This window comes from Varroa jacobsoni, unplaced genomic scaffold (genome assembly GCF_002532875.2).
Source record: "Varroa jacobsoni isolate VJ856 unplaced genomic scaffold, vjacob_1.0 scaffold_175, whole genome shotgun sequence".
In the NCBI taxonomy this organism is placed as follows: domain Eukaryota; kingdom Metazoa; phylum Arthropoda; class Arachnida; order Mesostigmata; family Varroidae; genus Varroa; species Varroa jacobsoni.
The window spans coordinates 6,927-22,614 of record NW_019213077.1 but is presented as its reverse complement, the minus strand read 5'-3'; the positions used below and the strand labels follow the sequence as shown (position 1 = coordinate 22,614).

Here is a 15,688-nt window from a genome sequence, read left to right as displayed (position 1 = left end):
TTTTAAATATAATCCCACGCTACATAGGTGATGATTAGAAGCAAGATGGATGAATCAGGGACACCTATAAATACTGTCCGCAGACCGAGATAAATCAGATTAGGTAAAAGAATGTAGCATTTATTTCATTGAGTTTGATTTTTCAAGTATTACGATAAGTGTATCTTTAGCTACCTATGAAGGTACTAATTATAATTTCACTATAAGGTATCCCCCTCGTCTCGATAAACTATTTATCTTATATTATTCTGCCACTACTTGACACGTCATTTGTATACAGCGCTCATCTCTTTCTCTCTGTGCCACCATTTCTGTACTTACATCAACCCGATCTGGAGGCTTGGTGGCATGAAGTCGGTTTCCAACAGATCCATTTAGGTAGCTCGATTCAATACATAAGCTGACGGTAACAATATGACAGAACTTCAAGATGAACACAAAGATTCACTCCGTTTCGTGGCATAAGCTGTACAGCTATTGAACTGTTGGCTTCAACTTGAGATACAAGCCTTCTCCATGACAACTCCCATATAGCTTAACGTTTCGGCTGGAGATTATTGAATGGTCGGTCTATTTGGGATCATCTGACTGGTGTTCCATAAAACGTGCTGCAAACGTGCTATACCTCACATTACCTTACATGAGCATTCCGCCCCTGGTCAATTTTTAGCCTAGAGCATTTCTGACAACTTCTAAATCTTACGTCTTAATAGACATTTCAGCCACACAACCTCCGCGCGTGTTCCTCTGACATTGTTGACGTGTTGACAGTTTTCCTACTTGTCATGAAAGCCCTCTCCCCTTTCCGCGTCAGAACTTCGAACAATCTGATGATGCTGACTCGAATCATGGCGTTACGTACTGACGTCTGTAGTCGTCGCGTGCAACTACGTCTGTGATTCGAACTTGTTACTTGTGAGTAACTGAAGCCGTATTATACGGTGACCTAACCCTTTCTAAATGATGAGCGCTCAGTATCTGTAGTCCCTGTGATAGCCTACTGGGTAACGTAGTTGCCTGCGAATCATAGGTATAAGTGGTCCCTGTGTGTGGATACAAACCCGGTTATAGACGTACTTTGTTTCGTGCCGGGAGCTAGCCGTCTGATAAAATACTTGACGGGTATGCGCCGGACGTAAAACTCTGACCATCGAGTATTCATAAGCAATTGTGGGAACCGACGAAACGATATAACGCCTTCTACTTCATAAAAAATATCACTTGGTAACTTTTGTTGTAACAAATCAGTAATCCTCTAATTAGTTATCTGAGATCAATAGCATTTTTAAAAATCTGTTTCGCACTGAGTGTGTTGTTTCCATATTTCTTCGTGAACATTTTGTATGCGAGACGCAAAATGGATAGAGGAAGCTTAGGATAAAAGGTTTGTATCTAGGAGTCGACTGAATTTCTGAGACTCGAATGAGACAATTTCAAGGTAACAAAGTCAAAAAAACTTAGAAGATCCAAATTAACTACTATGCATTGAGCAAATGCATAGCTGCTACCAACGACTTTGAACAACGAAATATAAAAAAAAAAATCGTTTTTTTTTATTAACTTTTAAGAAAAACATCTGTCCGCTGGCTCACATTGTAGTCACGATAGTCTACTGTTTAAATATACTGTTGATACTTTACATTGTCGATGCTTGTGTCAAAACGGGTAAATATTGGCCAAATTTCTATACCTTTTAATGAACATAGTTATTTATGAAAGAGGAAGGAATATTTTTTCTTTGCAACTTACTACTAGTTCGCTTATAGTAGGTATTAGCTAGGTTATGATACCATGTAGATAAGCACGCAAGCTGTATGAAGGTGATGTTGGTTACAAAGGCAAATTGTCTAAGTCAAAATTTCATTTTTTGCTTTTTTGGCCTCATTCGATAATTTCAATCTATTCAGTGTGTCTTTTAATCAACGACCAAATAAAAGACGTAGGGTGAATCTGTCTCAAACTAATTGTGATAGTACTACTGTAGACTTTATGTAAAATACGTTCCGTTTTAAGTGGGGCTTCGTGAAATTCGTCAGTCAATACGACGTTTCGCAATGAGCTTTCTTCCTTTGTGCGGCTTGGATCAGTCTGAATGTAGCAGAAGGAAGGGAGCGTTGCCACATAGATTCATCAAAAAAATATCGGTGCGATACTATCTTTTTAACTATAGACCTGCGTACTAGGTCTCTTTATGTGCTTTAGCTGAATAACTACTGTTTATAGTCCATTTAACAGTAGCAAACTGGTTTGATAAAAATCAATTTCCCCATAGCACAAAGTTCTCTATGATACCTTTGGTCATCCTCAACTTTTGCTCTTATGATAAGGAAACGAACGAGAATATACGAAAAAGTGTAATTAGCGAACCTGACGTCCTGTAAAGTAAAAAGCCTTAACTGCTCGTCAATTTGTGAAACTAATGCCCCAACCAGGATGGCTGGTTATTAATTTTAATTGATTATTTATTGGCTGGTTACAGGTACGAAACTATGCGACCTAAGCGACCGTAGAACCAGCCGATCTTTGTTACAGCCAATAACTCGGGTCGACTGTAATTAGGCGGCAAACGAAGTGTAAATATGAAGTTAATCCTTTGTGGCTTCGTCACCTGCCGCAGGTCCTGAGCTTGGCTAGGCAAATATGTTTCTTCGTTCAATAGGTTCATAGTCTGAGGTTTATGGAGGAAACGAGATCTGACTATGCGGATGTTTGGAAATCCGTTGGATTGAAATGGATAGATCCGCGCAAAAATAAAATAATGTCTGAAACCATGTACGGTTAGTCGGGCTCGTCAATATACGCGGCTACTGGCTAGGTAAAGGTATGATTTTGCCGCAGACGCATCGTGACCAATTTTTTTTCGCGGCAAGAACTGATAAGAATACTACGACTGCTTGTCGTTATGTTATTCCGTCTTATCGCTGCGGACAACGACACACTTGAAGTGGATATAAAGGCCGAACTTGATAAGCTCCTTAAAAAAGAGGATAAAAAAGTAAGACAACACATTCAGGTTACCTAGGTAGGTAAGAAGGAAAGCCCTAAACCTTTCAGTCATTGATCACTTTGTTAAAAATGTTTAGACAATTGTTTAATGTAGCATTTTTATTATTTTTTTTTTCTTGTATTGTTGTTCTGATTGATTAGAAGCAGGATGACGACTATGAAAATAAAAACAAGTATGAATAGTAAATGTGTAATACTCCACTATACAGTAGATCTGTATCAAAGGAGTCAACATCATAGTACAAAACCATCGGTATGAAGCACACAATGTAACTTATTGATTTTGGATATATAAGTATATTTGGTTGTCGAAAAAGTATTGACTGCTTTTATACCGAAATCTATATAATCACTTTTTAAATTATAGAAATAATAGAGTTACTACTGAACTAAATAGACGCCACCATGATCCCATCACTGTAGAACTTCCTGGCTTGGTTCCTGGATGAAAACTGGGGGTTTTGCTGTCCCTACATCAAAACTAAATTAACACCATTGAAGTAGCTATGTAAAAACCGATACAAATTGTAGTAGTCTACTGTTAAAAGACCTGAGCTATAGGTGAGACGCATTAAATTTTAGCATTTAAGTTTTTTCCCATTTTTGCCGGATAAGGATCGGAAGACAATGTTTTTTCCTGATCACTAATTCAAATAGATTTGTTTCAATGACTTCTTGCAATCTTGCTATTTGTTTATAACAGAGGTTGGAATCAGTTGTTTTGTCAGGCGCCAGCACGATTCCTTGCTTACTGCACAAATACACACACCAATATCGTACCAGTTTAGGATGTGTCACAGATTACCTGTACACAGTTTGTATTATGTTTTTGTACCTGTGCATTCTTATCGTGTGCAACATATTTCTCAGCACATGTGTGTGATCGACCATCTTAGAAGTTGCTTGACTTTTTTTGCATTTTTGTTAACTTTCGTAAATAGAAACACTGCGTCAATTGGTTACTATCCAAACATCGAGCTCTCTTTTTGGAGCCGGTTTCCTTTGACTGGTTCAAGTCTGCTTGATGATGGGTGTTCAGTTCCCGCTTAGACGGTATCATGGCTACTCACGTGTAGATTTTGCTCAAGTTTTACTAGCTTAAGTTCTATTAACATTTTTGATCAACCATTACGAGTATAGTCTTTCGCATCGAAATTTGCAAAACAGTACCATGTTTAGGCGTTTCTTGCGATAACGCACCACCACTCAGCCATGAAGAGCATAAATTTCCCTGTGGGCCTGGCCGGTGTTTCTACTATTGTCGTAATAAAATCGTAAAATATAGTAAAGTTTTACTCAAATTTCACTCGTCTTTTAGGCGCCCTATATATTTACAACAATTTTAGCTGCAGATCTGCTGCGACCAGATCTTGGCTTTCGAATAACGCCAACGCCGGTCCGACGCGACTCATATTGTCTGAGATAGATGACTTCGGAGCCATCTTTTTGGAAAAAAATAGATTAATTAATACTATCATCGAATCATCATTTCTATCATCGAATATACTAATGTTTGCTATACATGCCCGTCTTATATGTTTTTCAGTCAAATGAACTATCTCTTAATATCGATATGGCAATAAGCCAACAAAAGCTTCCTTATAAAAAATGTGCTTTTAATTATTTCCTTGCCGCTCTAGTCTACGGAGAGACCTACAGCGGCTCAGGGATGGGCGTCTATGGGAGCGTAAGTGTACGCGCAGGCGGTTCTAGGGGCTATGGGGGCCGAGGCAAAGGCGCAGGCGGTAATGGCGGTTCAGGAGGTAGCGGCGGAATGATGCTGCCGCCTGGTAGTAATTATGGCTATGCGATCGCTACAGCATGCCCGGATACAGCCGGGCAATGGGCGGCTATGGGGACGGAAGTAGAGGCGGCGGTGCGAACAAATCGAAGAGAATCAAAAAAGCGAAGAAGGGGAAAAGTTTTCCAAGAAAAAAAAGAAGTCATACATTACTGTTTATGCTGTGCCCATCTACAGCGGTTATGAAGGCGACGGGATAAGAGATGGAGGAGGCGGTTATAGAGGTTGGGCTTACGGCGGAGTGGGAGGTCGAAGCAGCGGAGGAAGGGGCTCTAGCGGTCTTGGTTGTAGGTAACGAGCAGAGGAGGTGGAGGAGCCGGGGAATATGGAGGTGAGTATTGGCAGCGCAAATTAGAATTAGCCATCACCTTTTGTTGAGCTATTCCTGTGTTGTTTCCTGTACCGAGGTTTTCAGCGCAAAAGGGATCTAGGGGAAATGAGTGTCGCCTCATTTCAGGTAGTAGAGTGGATTACCGTCGGCGCGAGCCCAACGAGCAGAGATGCAGAATAGTAGCACTTAAAATAAATTCTACTAGCCGTTTTGTAAAATAGCTTCAATCCGGAACGTTGGTTATGCCGGTGCATCCTCTGTACAACAAATAATGTTCTCCAAGCAGACTCATGCAGATAAATAATATTAAGTACCTTGCCAGATTCTTCGCCTATGAATAAATAGTTTGAGGTAAACGATAGTTAAAGTTTCCTCTATGTTGACTCTGTCCCTATTGACCGCCTATTCACAGGGCCCAAGAGCCTTGGACAGTTGGAAGCATTGTCGCTCTTGAATCAATGTTTTCAAATACACAATTTGAGTGAGCAGTGTTCACCGGAAGCTGTTTTAAGAAGGGCAATGAATTTCGCCAATGAAGTTTTTATTGCTGGTTATTTTACTGGGTAAAATTAAAGATAGTTATATCAGTCATTTGACCAGGCACGAAATGACACGTACCGACTGCTAATAATATATATATCGGCTCCCAATGTCTACGTGAGTACTCATTTAATTTTTCATTTGACTAATTTCTATAGGTAGTATCTTCACTTCTGTAAATATTAATTTTGTTAGGAAGCCCCTAACGAAATATTCATAGAGTGAGGAAATACCGCACAAATCGCTATCAAGTCACTGGAAGGTAGGAAATTTACAGAATTCTATTTAAATGCAAGATACTTTTCATATATATATATATATATATATATATATAAAATACGTCTTCTCGTTGGAATATAAATATCGTCGTACTTTTGGCAAAATAGAAATTACCTATTTTAACGAGCCGCCTCGTTACTGCACAAATTTGTGCGCAACCTGTATTTACATAGCTATGCAAACGTGAAGCTCTTGTAGCTTCCCTATCAACTCTTCCCATCGTAATGGCGCGGACGAAACGTGCCTGCATAGAAAACTTGAGAGCATACGATAGATTGAAGTTCCGAATCTTAAAGTATGAAATTATTACAGTGGTAAGTAGAACTTTGATATCCTACTGCTGAGGTCCTTGACCTGCTACTGACGTGCCCAATATTAAAAAAAAAAAAAAAAGAAAATGAAAATTCGATTGCTGAGGCGATTCGATCGACTGCACGAAATAATACTGAAAAAAATAATAGCCATCATCATCATTATTATTATTATTAATATAGAATTGCAGGAAGAAACGCAAAAATTCTATTTATAGATATCTATCGTTTCCATAAGCTTAAGCGATAATTGCGAATTAATATGTCCTTGACTTGTGTCCTTAATCTCAGAAGCTTCATTACTTCATCAGTGCCATATATGGACTATCAAATTAATGTACTCACTACTGAAAGGAAAAAACAATACACACACCGCACACGGTTTTCTATTCTTAGTGTATCATTTCGACACAAGGTCCCCAAACATATTTATACTACAAATAGGGAAAAATGAAGATTGGTAAATTCTTGTATCTTCCTGTTAGTTTTTAATTTGCCTTTCTAAATAGACGCACGAAATCTTCCTTAGAACATCTGTGTAAGGATCTACTATGATCGCAGATCTTGCTTTTTTTACTAGTGTGCGGTGCTTTTTCTGTGCATATGATCTCTATAAGATCTATCAAGTAAGTAAATAAAAATATAGCACAACATAGATTCTTGCTTCTTGCTCTAGAAGAGAAGTGACAAGGCCAACTCCAAAGTAACTCCTTTAAGGCGTGGATCATCTATTCATGTTTGATTTATTGTATATGCGGCACCTGCAACATAACTTGCATGGCCAGTAAGAAAATCAAGTAGAGTGTTGCTTATGTCTGTTTCCATATGCGCCTTTAGACGTATAGTCGACAAGGAATAAAATCGGTAAGTGTTTAAGCTGCGACATGACATAAATGCGCTTGCCGCACACTGGATACAATATATATATATATATATATTTTTTTTTTTTTTTTAATAACTAGGTGAATCATAAGTAGAATATGACAATATCATAATACATTTCTACCAGAAGTAGATGTTAAAGTGTTTGGTTCGGCCAGCGTGTTTTTTCTATCCCTAACAATTATACCCTAATACTAATTACCAATCATATTTTAGATGCTATGTTGGCCATGTTAGACAAATCTAAAGCATGCTAGCTAAGCTCACGTCAAATAGGAGTATTTTTTCTCTGGCGACGCTTGTCCCCTAGAGCCTCACAAATCCGAAGTTTTTAGGCACGACTACTACGAACGCAATAAGATGTGCGTGTTCGGTTCTGAAATTGCGTAACTTTATGTATTCTTCATTCTTCTTATACTGGTAAACTAGTTACTTGTGGGAAAGACTTCGATGCAAGTGTTTGATGCAGGGGAAAGCTATTGTGTCGTGTGACTGACTAGGCTTTTCCGTTGATGAATACTGCTGTTCATTAAATAGAGAGGAGCGCAAATGGCAACATCATGATATGGAGCAGCGGTTTCAAGACCACTTAGGGCTAAATAACTAAATGCACAGTTTCCAGCAAAAACACAAGCTAGTGACATGGTCGATAGTCAAACCTGAACCGGACATGTCAACGCTGGGACTAGCGAGCAGAACGCTTCATCGTAAGATGACTGACGTAAAAGTAACACACAATACCCTTGAACAAGGCACAATTCATAAACAGAAAAAGAAGGTTGAGATCTCAGAGACCCGGTCACATAGATTTTATCGATGGTCCATTATAGACTACGGTCGACCAGTATATATCGTGCGTGTCTTTAACGAAGCTGAAAATCCGTGCGAATAAAAGCTATTCTGTCTAATGACATCTAGAGCAGTCGATGAGATCCTTAAACTAAATTAAGATGCTTTACAATTATTACAGTATTAACGTAATAATAAACGTAACACATAAGTATAGTTTTAAGAAGCGTCGTGCGGAGTAATGCAAACTGCGTCCGCTTGGTAAAGTCTAAAATAAGCAAGTCTAAAATAGTATTAAATAAAATAAGCAATAAGTTAGGAAAAAACGTTTAACGTCATATAGCATACGAGGGAAACGATGAGGCGCTTGAAGTGGCAGAACGAAGATTAAATGAAGAGCTTGGAACCGAACCTTGGAGAAGCTCACTATTAAATGGTTATTCGAGGCCGTATTATGGGTGCGTACAATTCGGAAGCAGTTATCGATTAAGATGCGAATCGATTGTAAATAGCAGAAGAAGACTTAAAAAAAAAACATTCTGCAAGATGGTGTCAAACAATTTTGCGATATAGATAAAAGTCACAAAAGAGGTGTTTACCCATTAAATGAATGGGTGATGAACTTACAGAGTTACGTAAGCGAAAAAAGCATGTGGCAAGTTTAAGGCGAAAAAAGTATGTTTGATAAGTGAGGTCTAAGATCTTTTCAAACATTTTTCAAAAAAACCGCGCAGAAATAAGTCCTACTTATCGGCCCGTAGTTTGAGTATCGGTTTGTTTTAGAGTACTCGTTCCTTTAACTGACGATGTATTCTGTGTGTCTTAAACAATGCCGCACAAAAAAGAAGTCGGAAAACATAGGTTCTTTATGGGGTGGTGCGTAAATGTTTGCTGGGAAATAGTAGCCAGTGAAATCCGCTTTAATAGAAATATCTAGTTTTTTGGTAACGTATAAGAAATTGGAAAAGAGAGCGTTCTAGGAGGAGCGTCAAGGCATGTAGTAGTGATGCATCTAACTAGGCTGCCATACTCGAATTTGCTTTCGAGAAAAAAGAAGCAGATGATTTAGCTACATCATTACAACCTACGAAAAGGCTATCAGATTCGATAGTACCTTGTAAAGAGGGCTATAGCCGCAAAATCTTAGAATTATTAGAGACATAGAATTAGCACAAGACATGACGGTGTTCTCTATTTCTTTATGGCAGCCCCGGCGTACATCTGATTGCCATTTTCAAATTTCTTGTACTTTGAGTCCTTGAGTCGTTGATAAGTTCTATCACGAACATTTATCTCATGTCAAAAGTAGACCTAGTAAAATGATGCTCTTCCGAGAGGATCTTAAGAGTGGACCATTTATAATAGATAATATTGTACACCGGAAAAGCAATATCGTAGGAAATCGACTGCGAAATTTAGTAAGCTAGTATAGCTGGACGGTGCCCCCATAACGTATAGCGCGCAGTTTGCTGGGAACGCTCGCATCAACAAGTGCCGATCCTCCTTTACACCATTAGCACAGTATACGAACTGATTCTAAGCGGAGTTAAGAAATGAGTCAAGGGTGCTGATCTCGCAGTTTTCCAAAGGTTACTCACTAAACAAACTCAAGTTTCACGCCCAGTTCACAACTCCAGTCCCCCTGTAGCACTGAAGAATTGTTACGGCAGCCTTATCGTGCTCTTGGTTGCTTAAAAGTGTAATTGCTGGGTAGCCTGATTCAATATCTAAGTAAATGGCAGTATCGCGATGTATAATCCACTGCTAGAGATTCAGATAGCTTGCTTGTATTGGATCTACGGACGTGACATTCTAAAATTCGAAGTTGGAATCGATAAAGAATACGATCCGTATGGAAATACGATTTTGTCTAAAAGGGAGCTGAAGTTGGATACAATTCATACACATTTAGATATACATTGTTTTTTTAGATAGATAAGTAAAAATTCATCGATTCGCTTACAACGAAAGTCCCACGGTTAAAGCATGCAGGCAGGTGTAATACAATTGGGCTCAAGCAAAACAAGATGAAAAACAGAATTTTTTTTTCAATAAAGTTTACTTAATATTTATGTTTTTTTAAAAACAAAGAACTGCCAAATTCTATGGATGCCATTTAAAAATTAAGGTGTATTCGATTGCACCAAAGACTGGCACGAACGCCTTGCTATTTAGTCAATTGTAATTACCCAGCTGAATGATTTAGTGCGTGTGGGGAATCGAAAAACAGGCTCCTTGAACGTCATTCCGCCAATAACCATTGTCAGTAATATAAATAAATTGCTTGCAGAATCGTTGCCCGGCGAAGATAAATCAGCGGATAAATGTAATAGGTTACACGAGAGAAACAGGCACTGAAACGAGGAACGATAACAATATCGTGGACATCATTGGTCCCAATGTAAGCGGATCACGATCGAATCTGAGATGTTCTAACGCGAAGCGGAAGTACTGTAGTATATGTGCCGTTATGGGCGGAATACGGAGTCAAAAGAAGAACATTTCTCCTACTTTACGCCAGCCGTTATGTTTCTTTCACTGTTCATTAGGACTGAAAGATGTTTCCATACGTTGACCCATTGTTTGTGTAGTAAACAATATTGTAGGGTAGTGTTTTTCCGCAATATAAATATTTCATTGATGTGTACTAGAAGCAGTGATTACTAATTAGCAAACGTACTTCTTATTATTTATCGACTGTTTACTACCTTCTGACTAAAATTAGAATAGAAATGGTAAGACTAGATAGGCCAGCATTCACTTCAATAATCATTGCCGCAAAAGGGAGAAAAACTACAGCAATATATTCGTCAAGTACTCTTCCGTCCCGTGGCCTAAGGGGCTTACAGTGATCCAGTTATTTTTCGAAGAAAATCGAAAGTATCTGAGTAAGCCCCACAAGGTGTGGTTATTTGTCAGAGGTGAGGATATGGGAATCACTATAAAGCATCTCACCGATGCTTCATACCATCGCGCCAAGCCAGCTAGGGCAAGGGTCAAACTCAAATACAACTTTTTTATCTGCCCACTTAATGAGAAATGATGATATCAATCATACAGGTTTACTTAAACTCCAAATAATTGGGTCCTGTCTAGCGAAACTAAGGAATTGTTTGCATCATGTGAATGGCCCTATTATTTGAGATTTGTAAATCCAGCAACTGAAATTGCAAAAACGCTCAACGTCTGAAATATTGTTTTTTCCTTGCTAGAAAAGACGGAATGGCCCATGCACATGCAGCTCTACCAAATGCTGCTCGCAAGGTTGACGTTATCGGGTGGCGACAAAAAAATAACAGTATACATCGTTGACACAAAACAGTAAATGTTTTAATTAACAACCGTACTAATAATAATATCTGCCAAGTTTAGAAAAAAACTCTTGACATTTGAAAATCACTCAAAATATTGATTCACCGCATAAATATGTAATGTTTCAATTAAGTTTCACGTGTTTTACGCACTTAACTCTCTATACGCTTAATTTTTGTGCACACGAAAGAGCATGTGAAGCGTAATATAAAATGATAGAAAAGGGAAAAATTGATATTTAAACTATGGTTCAATTTAAATAGCAAATGTAAGATCTACCATCGCTATGCACCGCTTCTTGAGCACATAATATATAATAAATTGAACAAGATCCTTTCTCTCTGGCTCTTTGAAATAACTTCTGTCAAAAAGGAAATTGAGTTTATTCATCAATTACATACAGAAGCTTATTCAAATACGTCGATATTTCAATTATGTTGTGATTACACAAGACAATGTTATAATTTTTCGCGCTAGTTTTCAATGATGGCACTCTCGTTCGTTTTACGAACCAAGTACCACAAGTGAGCTAACCGAGGCGGGCAGGAACTACACAAAGACAAATTTATTGAGCTTGTACCTACGGCTTGCATTTGTACTGTTAATTCATACGCCGAAATTGAGTAACATACAAAATAATGTCTCGGAGAGCATTGTCGACCAGGGCTTGCCGTCGGAACTGTAGTAAGATGGCGGCTTGATTATTCGAACAAATAGAGCTGGAGCCACGGCTACTGGAATGACTTAAATTTACTACACCCATTGGCTCGACTCAGGCTGTCCTCAAATCCCACCTATTTTACGAGACATTCGTATCTTTTTCGACTTTGGTAGCATCTATCTATCTAATCTATCTATCTAATCTATCCATCTAATCTATATCTATCATCTAATGTTTGGTTTAAATGTTTCAAGTCTTCTTTCCAATACTGCCGTTAAGCAAGCATCACGTTCCTTAAGCACTATATCCAATGGCTGATAGCACTTTTTCGGCAAAGTCGCTCCAGACTTCATCCCAGTAGTACTTATGGGCTCTTATCAGTATTACATATATTCGCACTCTTGGAGCGGGAAATGATCAAAATCGATCACCTGATTGCTAAAGACTGAGTTTATGGTAACAATGGGTTATGTTTATGGGTTATGAAGAAACGGAGACAGCACTGCTCACCGCTGTTGCCAGATGACGGCCAAATATAAACAGTGTCCAATCCAGTCGCAAAGTACCATACCATTTTCTAGTATTTAAGTGTCGTAGTTTACTACACCATTATAGCAATATGCTCTCATGGCAACAGTGGCTTTTCTTGAAGAGAACAGACGGGAAAGTTAGTACCTTACTAAACTTTGTAAGCAGCTTTACCGTAGTCAAGAATGATAAATGATATTTTTCTATTTTAGACTGTTCATTTGCCGATGTCCTATCAGATTTTGGCCAGCGCCTATTTGCTAGCCGGCCCTAATCTCAAGCCGATTTTGATTCGTGTTTCAATTGCCTTTCGGCTGCATCGCATTGACGTCTCTGCTGATGTTGCCCTAACTTACATATAGTTGATTCGCGATTGCAAAGGAGCTTTTTGTGTCTCATCTGGTATTAATCCGAGGATAATCATTCGAAGAAAATAACTTAAAGAACAGAGTTCAATGGCTTCTGCAAAGCTTTAAAGCAGGTATACTTCGAAGTCTCGCTGAAGAAGCGAGCTTGCGAATCTCTCTTCACCATGAGAACGTCCCGCGTAGTTTCGAGCCGGTTTACCACCATCGCCAAATACGGCTAAACAGTTGTGCTGTTCGTCCAGCTACTTGAGGACAGAATTAGGATAAGCTTTACCCTACAGAGAGGTTCTAAGCCCGACCAGCTAGAGCGCTCACAGTTCGGCACTGCGAAACTGTCTGAGAACCTGTATTAATGTCGTAACTCCCCAAAGAAAAATAATGTACTACTTACATATCTGTTTGTTCCGTAAATTCCCAGTTATTAAAAAAATATATATATTATCAAAACGGTTATGCAGAGTACGTAAATTTTCGAATTTTCCGATAAAAGTAAAGATTTGTGTCATCATAAAATCTTGAAGGCAGGTTTTATCTCTGAGAATACGAGTTTAAATCGTCCATTCTATAGTAACCCATCAAATCAGTGTTTTTTTTTGGAACGATAGTTCTGAAGAAGAAAGCAGTTTCGGTAAGGCTACTATTAAGAGAATGCAAAACGCACCTATTTAGAACATAAATCAATATCGCCCTCATTATATTAAACTCAAGCCTCCAAAAACCGCTATAATATTATTATTAATAATAGAACCACTTTGTTATTTTGACTAAGGTCGGTCGATTGCATATCAGGGTTAGAATATACACGGCTCTTAGATATTTCCCCATACTATGAGGAAATTTTTTTCCCTTAAATGGTAGAAGATAGCTGAACAGCTTAACCTTAATTCGTCGAAGACAATGCACAGTATGGCACTTTTTTAGCATCCTGACGAAATTTTCAGCTGTATAATTTCAAGAAGCCAGACTATTTTGTTAACGGTCTGACATAAACTCATGCATGGTAATACTGATGAGTTTTACTTTTATAACTACTTGATTTAATTATAAATGTTCACCCATGAAAGCACAGCGGTCTGGGCGGCTAATGCGTATCTCTTCAAGTATATTATTATGGTAATCACAACTATCAGGCATGCCACTGTGGTCCAAATCTCACTATTGACAAATATCATTGCTATATATCAATAATCAGGAAAATAAAAAACTAAGAAAAATAGGGTATTATTAAGACTAACAGGTTGCTTTTATGGTTTTTATGCTATTTTACAAATCTGTTAGAAAAAGTTCAGGAAGACCCACTTCAGTTAGAGTCCTAATTGAGGAAAGTCCTTAATGCTATAGCAGAAAGTTATGGTCCCGAGGACTTGTCCATATACGATGAATGATTATTGAACGATTAATAATGCTGAAAACTAAAAAGAAAAAAATATTTATTTAGAAATTCTCATTGTTGTCCGTTTACAGAAATCCACTAACACTGTGGATCTTACAAGCTCATAAAACATGTATAAAACTGAAGCAGAATCTAGAGCTTTTAATTTTCTTCATGAAAGCTTTAATTAATTATAGCTCTAGAAATACGAGGTATAATGTTTTGAAAAAGTATATTCATACTAGAAATTGAAAATAAAACGCCAATTCATTGCTTAATGTACTTAGAGTACCGACTGTAACATTTATAGTATATAAATCTTTTACTCAATAAGCTTTCAAAATCATTACCGTTTTACCTTAGGCCATCAAATTTAACCTAGAACTCGACTGTGGCTAACATTTAGCTTCACAGCCTGCAGTTGTCGTTGTCATTATATGTTTTTACTTCCGACCATTGCTAGTCGCATTTTTGTCTCTGGAGGACTCTTTGCGTTTCTGCTGTATCTCTCCCAGACAGGACTCAGCTACCTCAATTGCCATCTCATTGTTCTGTTTCTTCGCAAGTTCCTTGGCACGCTCACAGCACTCTTGCGCTTTGTCGAAATCTCCATTTTTTATATAGTTTTCTCCCAAATTACATAAAAACGCTGGCAAATCTTCGGATTGCTCTACGCTGTCAAGACCGATAATTTCTTCAAGAATTCGAATGCTCTCTTTGTAGTCCTTGAGCATGGTATTAACAAGAGCAAGATCATTCTTAACCACTAGGGTCTGTTCGTGACTCTCGCCGAATATCTTTCGTGAAACCTCAAGGGACTGCGAAAGTAAACTTCGTGCATATGCATATTTTCCTCGAGAGATGAGGTGTTTTGAGTACCAGTCCATGCACATGCCCCAGAGGGCAACCGAATTCTTTTCTTCAGGGGTAAACGACACGTTATTGAAGTTTTTAATAAGCTCGCCTAATTTCTTTTCCTGCGTATCGATGCAAAACTGGTAACCTTGTTCCGCTTTTTTATCATCATGGCGTTTGCTAAAGACATTAGCAAGCTTAGCTGAAATCTCAATAATGGCGTTATCGTCTTTAGCTGTTCCCGATATGATCAACCGTCGCATAACCTCAACATAAAGTTTTTCAGCCTTGTCGAGATCACCGTGCGCCAGAGCTATGTCAGCCAGAAGATCGAAACAATACGTTTCCGCCTGAGTATCCATTCGTTCCTGACTCATTTTCAGCGCCAAATGAAGCATACGCTCAGCTTTCTTGTAGTCCTTACGCTGAAAAGCAAGAATCCCACGTTTGATCGTGGTAACAACTGAATCTTCCTCATCTTTGTCCTTCGATTCTAAGCCAAGAAATGCCAAGATTCCTCCCAAACGTAGCGGTGGTGTCGCGATAAATTGCCTACAACATAAAAAGCCAATATACAGCCAATCAAAAGATCTGCAGGATAGCCCATCAGCCACATAGGTTGCAATTGATTTCAAAAGGATTTTAACGTTAAT

General features: G+C 38.4%; 1 protein-coding gene and 2 long non-coding RNA genes across 8 annotated transcripts in view; 1 reads left to right on the top strand and 2 right to left on the bottom strand.

Moving 5' to 3' along the window:
• Nucleotides 1–757, bottom strand: part of LOC111271573 (uncharacterized) — a 9,282-nt gene extending 8,525 nt beyond the window's left edge. For 2 of the 5 annotated variants that reach the window (XR_015315365.1, XR_015315361.1), the window contains exon 1: nt 322–757. This is a non-coding gene — a long non-coding RNA (uncharacterized LOC111271573). The remainder of the gene's footprint in view (nt 1–321) is intronic. The other 3 variants (XR_002686941.2, XR_015315363.1, XR_002686942.2) reach the window with 3 other exon arrangements.
• Nucleotides 758–825: 68 nt separating this feature from the next.
• Nucleotides 826–14,143, top strand: LOC111271584 (uncharacterized). Its single transcript, XR_002686958.2, has 3 exons — nt 826–915; nt 2,480–2,995; nt 10,230–14,143. It is a non-coding gene; the product is annotated as an uncharacterized LOC111271584 (long non-coding RNA).
• A 78-nt stretch (nt 14,144–14,221) lies between these two features.
• Ttc19 (tetratricopeptide repeat domain 19) overlaps nt 14,222–15,688 on the bottom strand; it is a 2,770-nt gene continuing 1,303 nt past the window's right edge. For both annotated transcript variants that reach the window (XM_022852437.2, XM_022852432.1), the window contains one exon: nt 14,222–15,587. In XM_022852437.2, the coding sequence (XP_022708172.1) occupies nt 14,624–15,587 (964 nt within the window). In that variant the 3' untranslated portion in view covers nt 14,222–14,623. The remainder of the gene's footprint in view (nt 15,588–15,688) is intronic.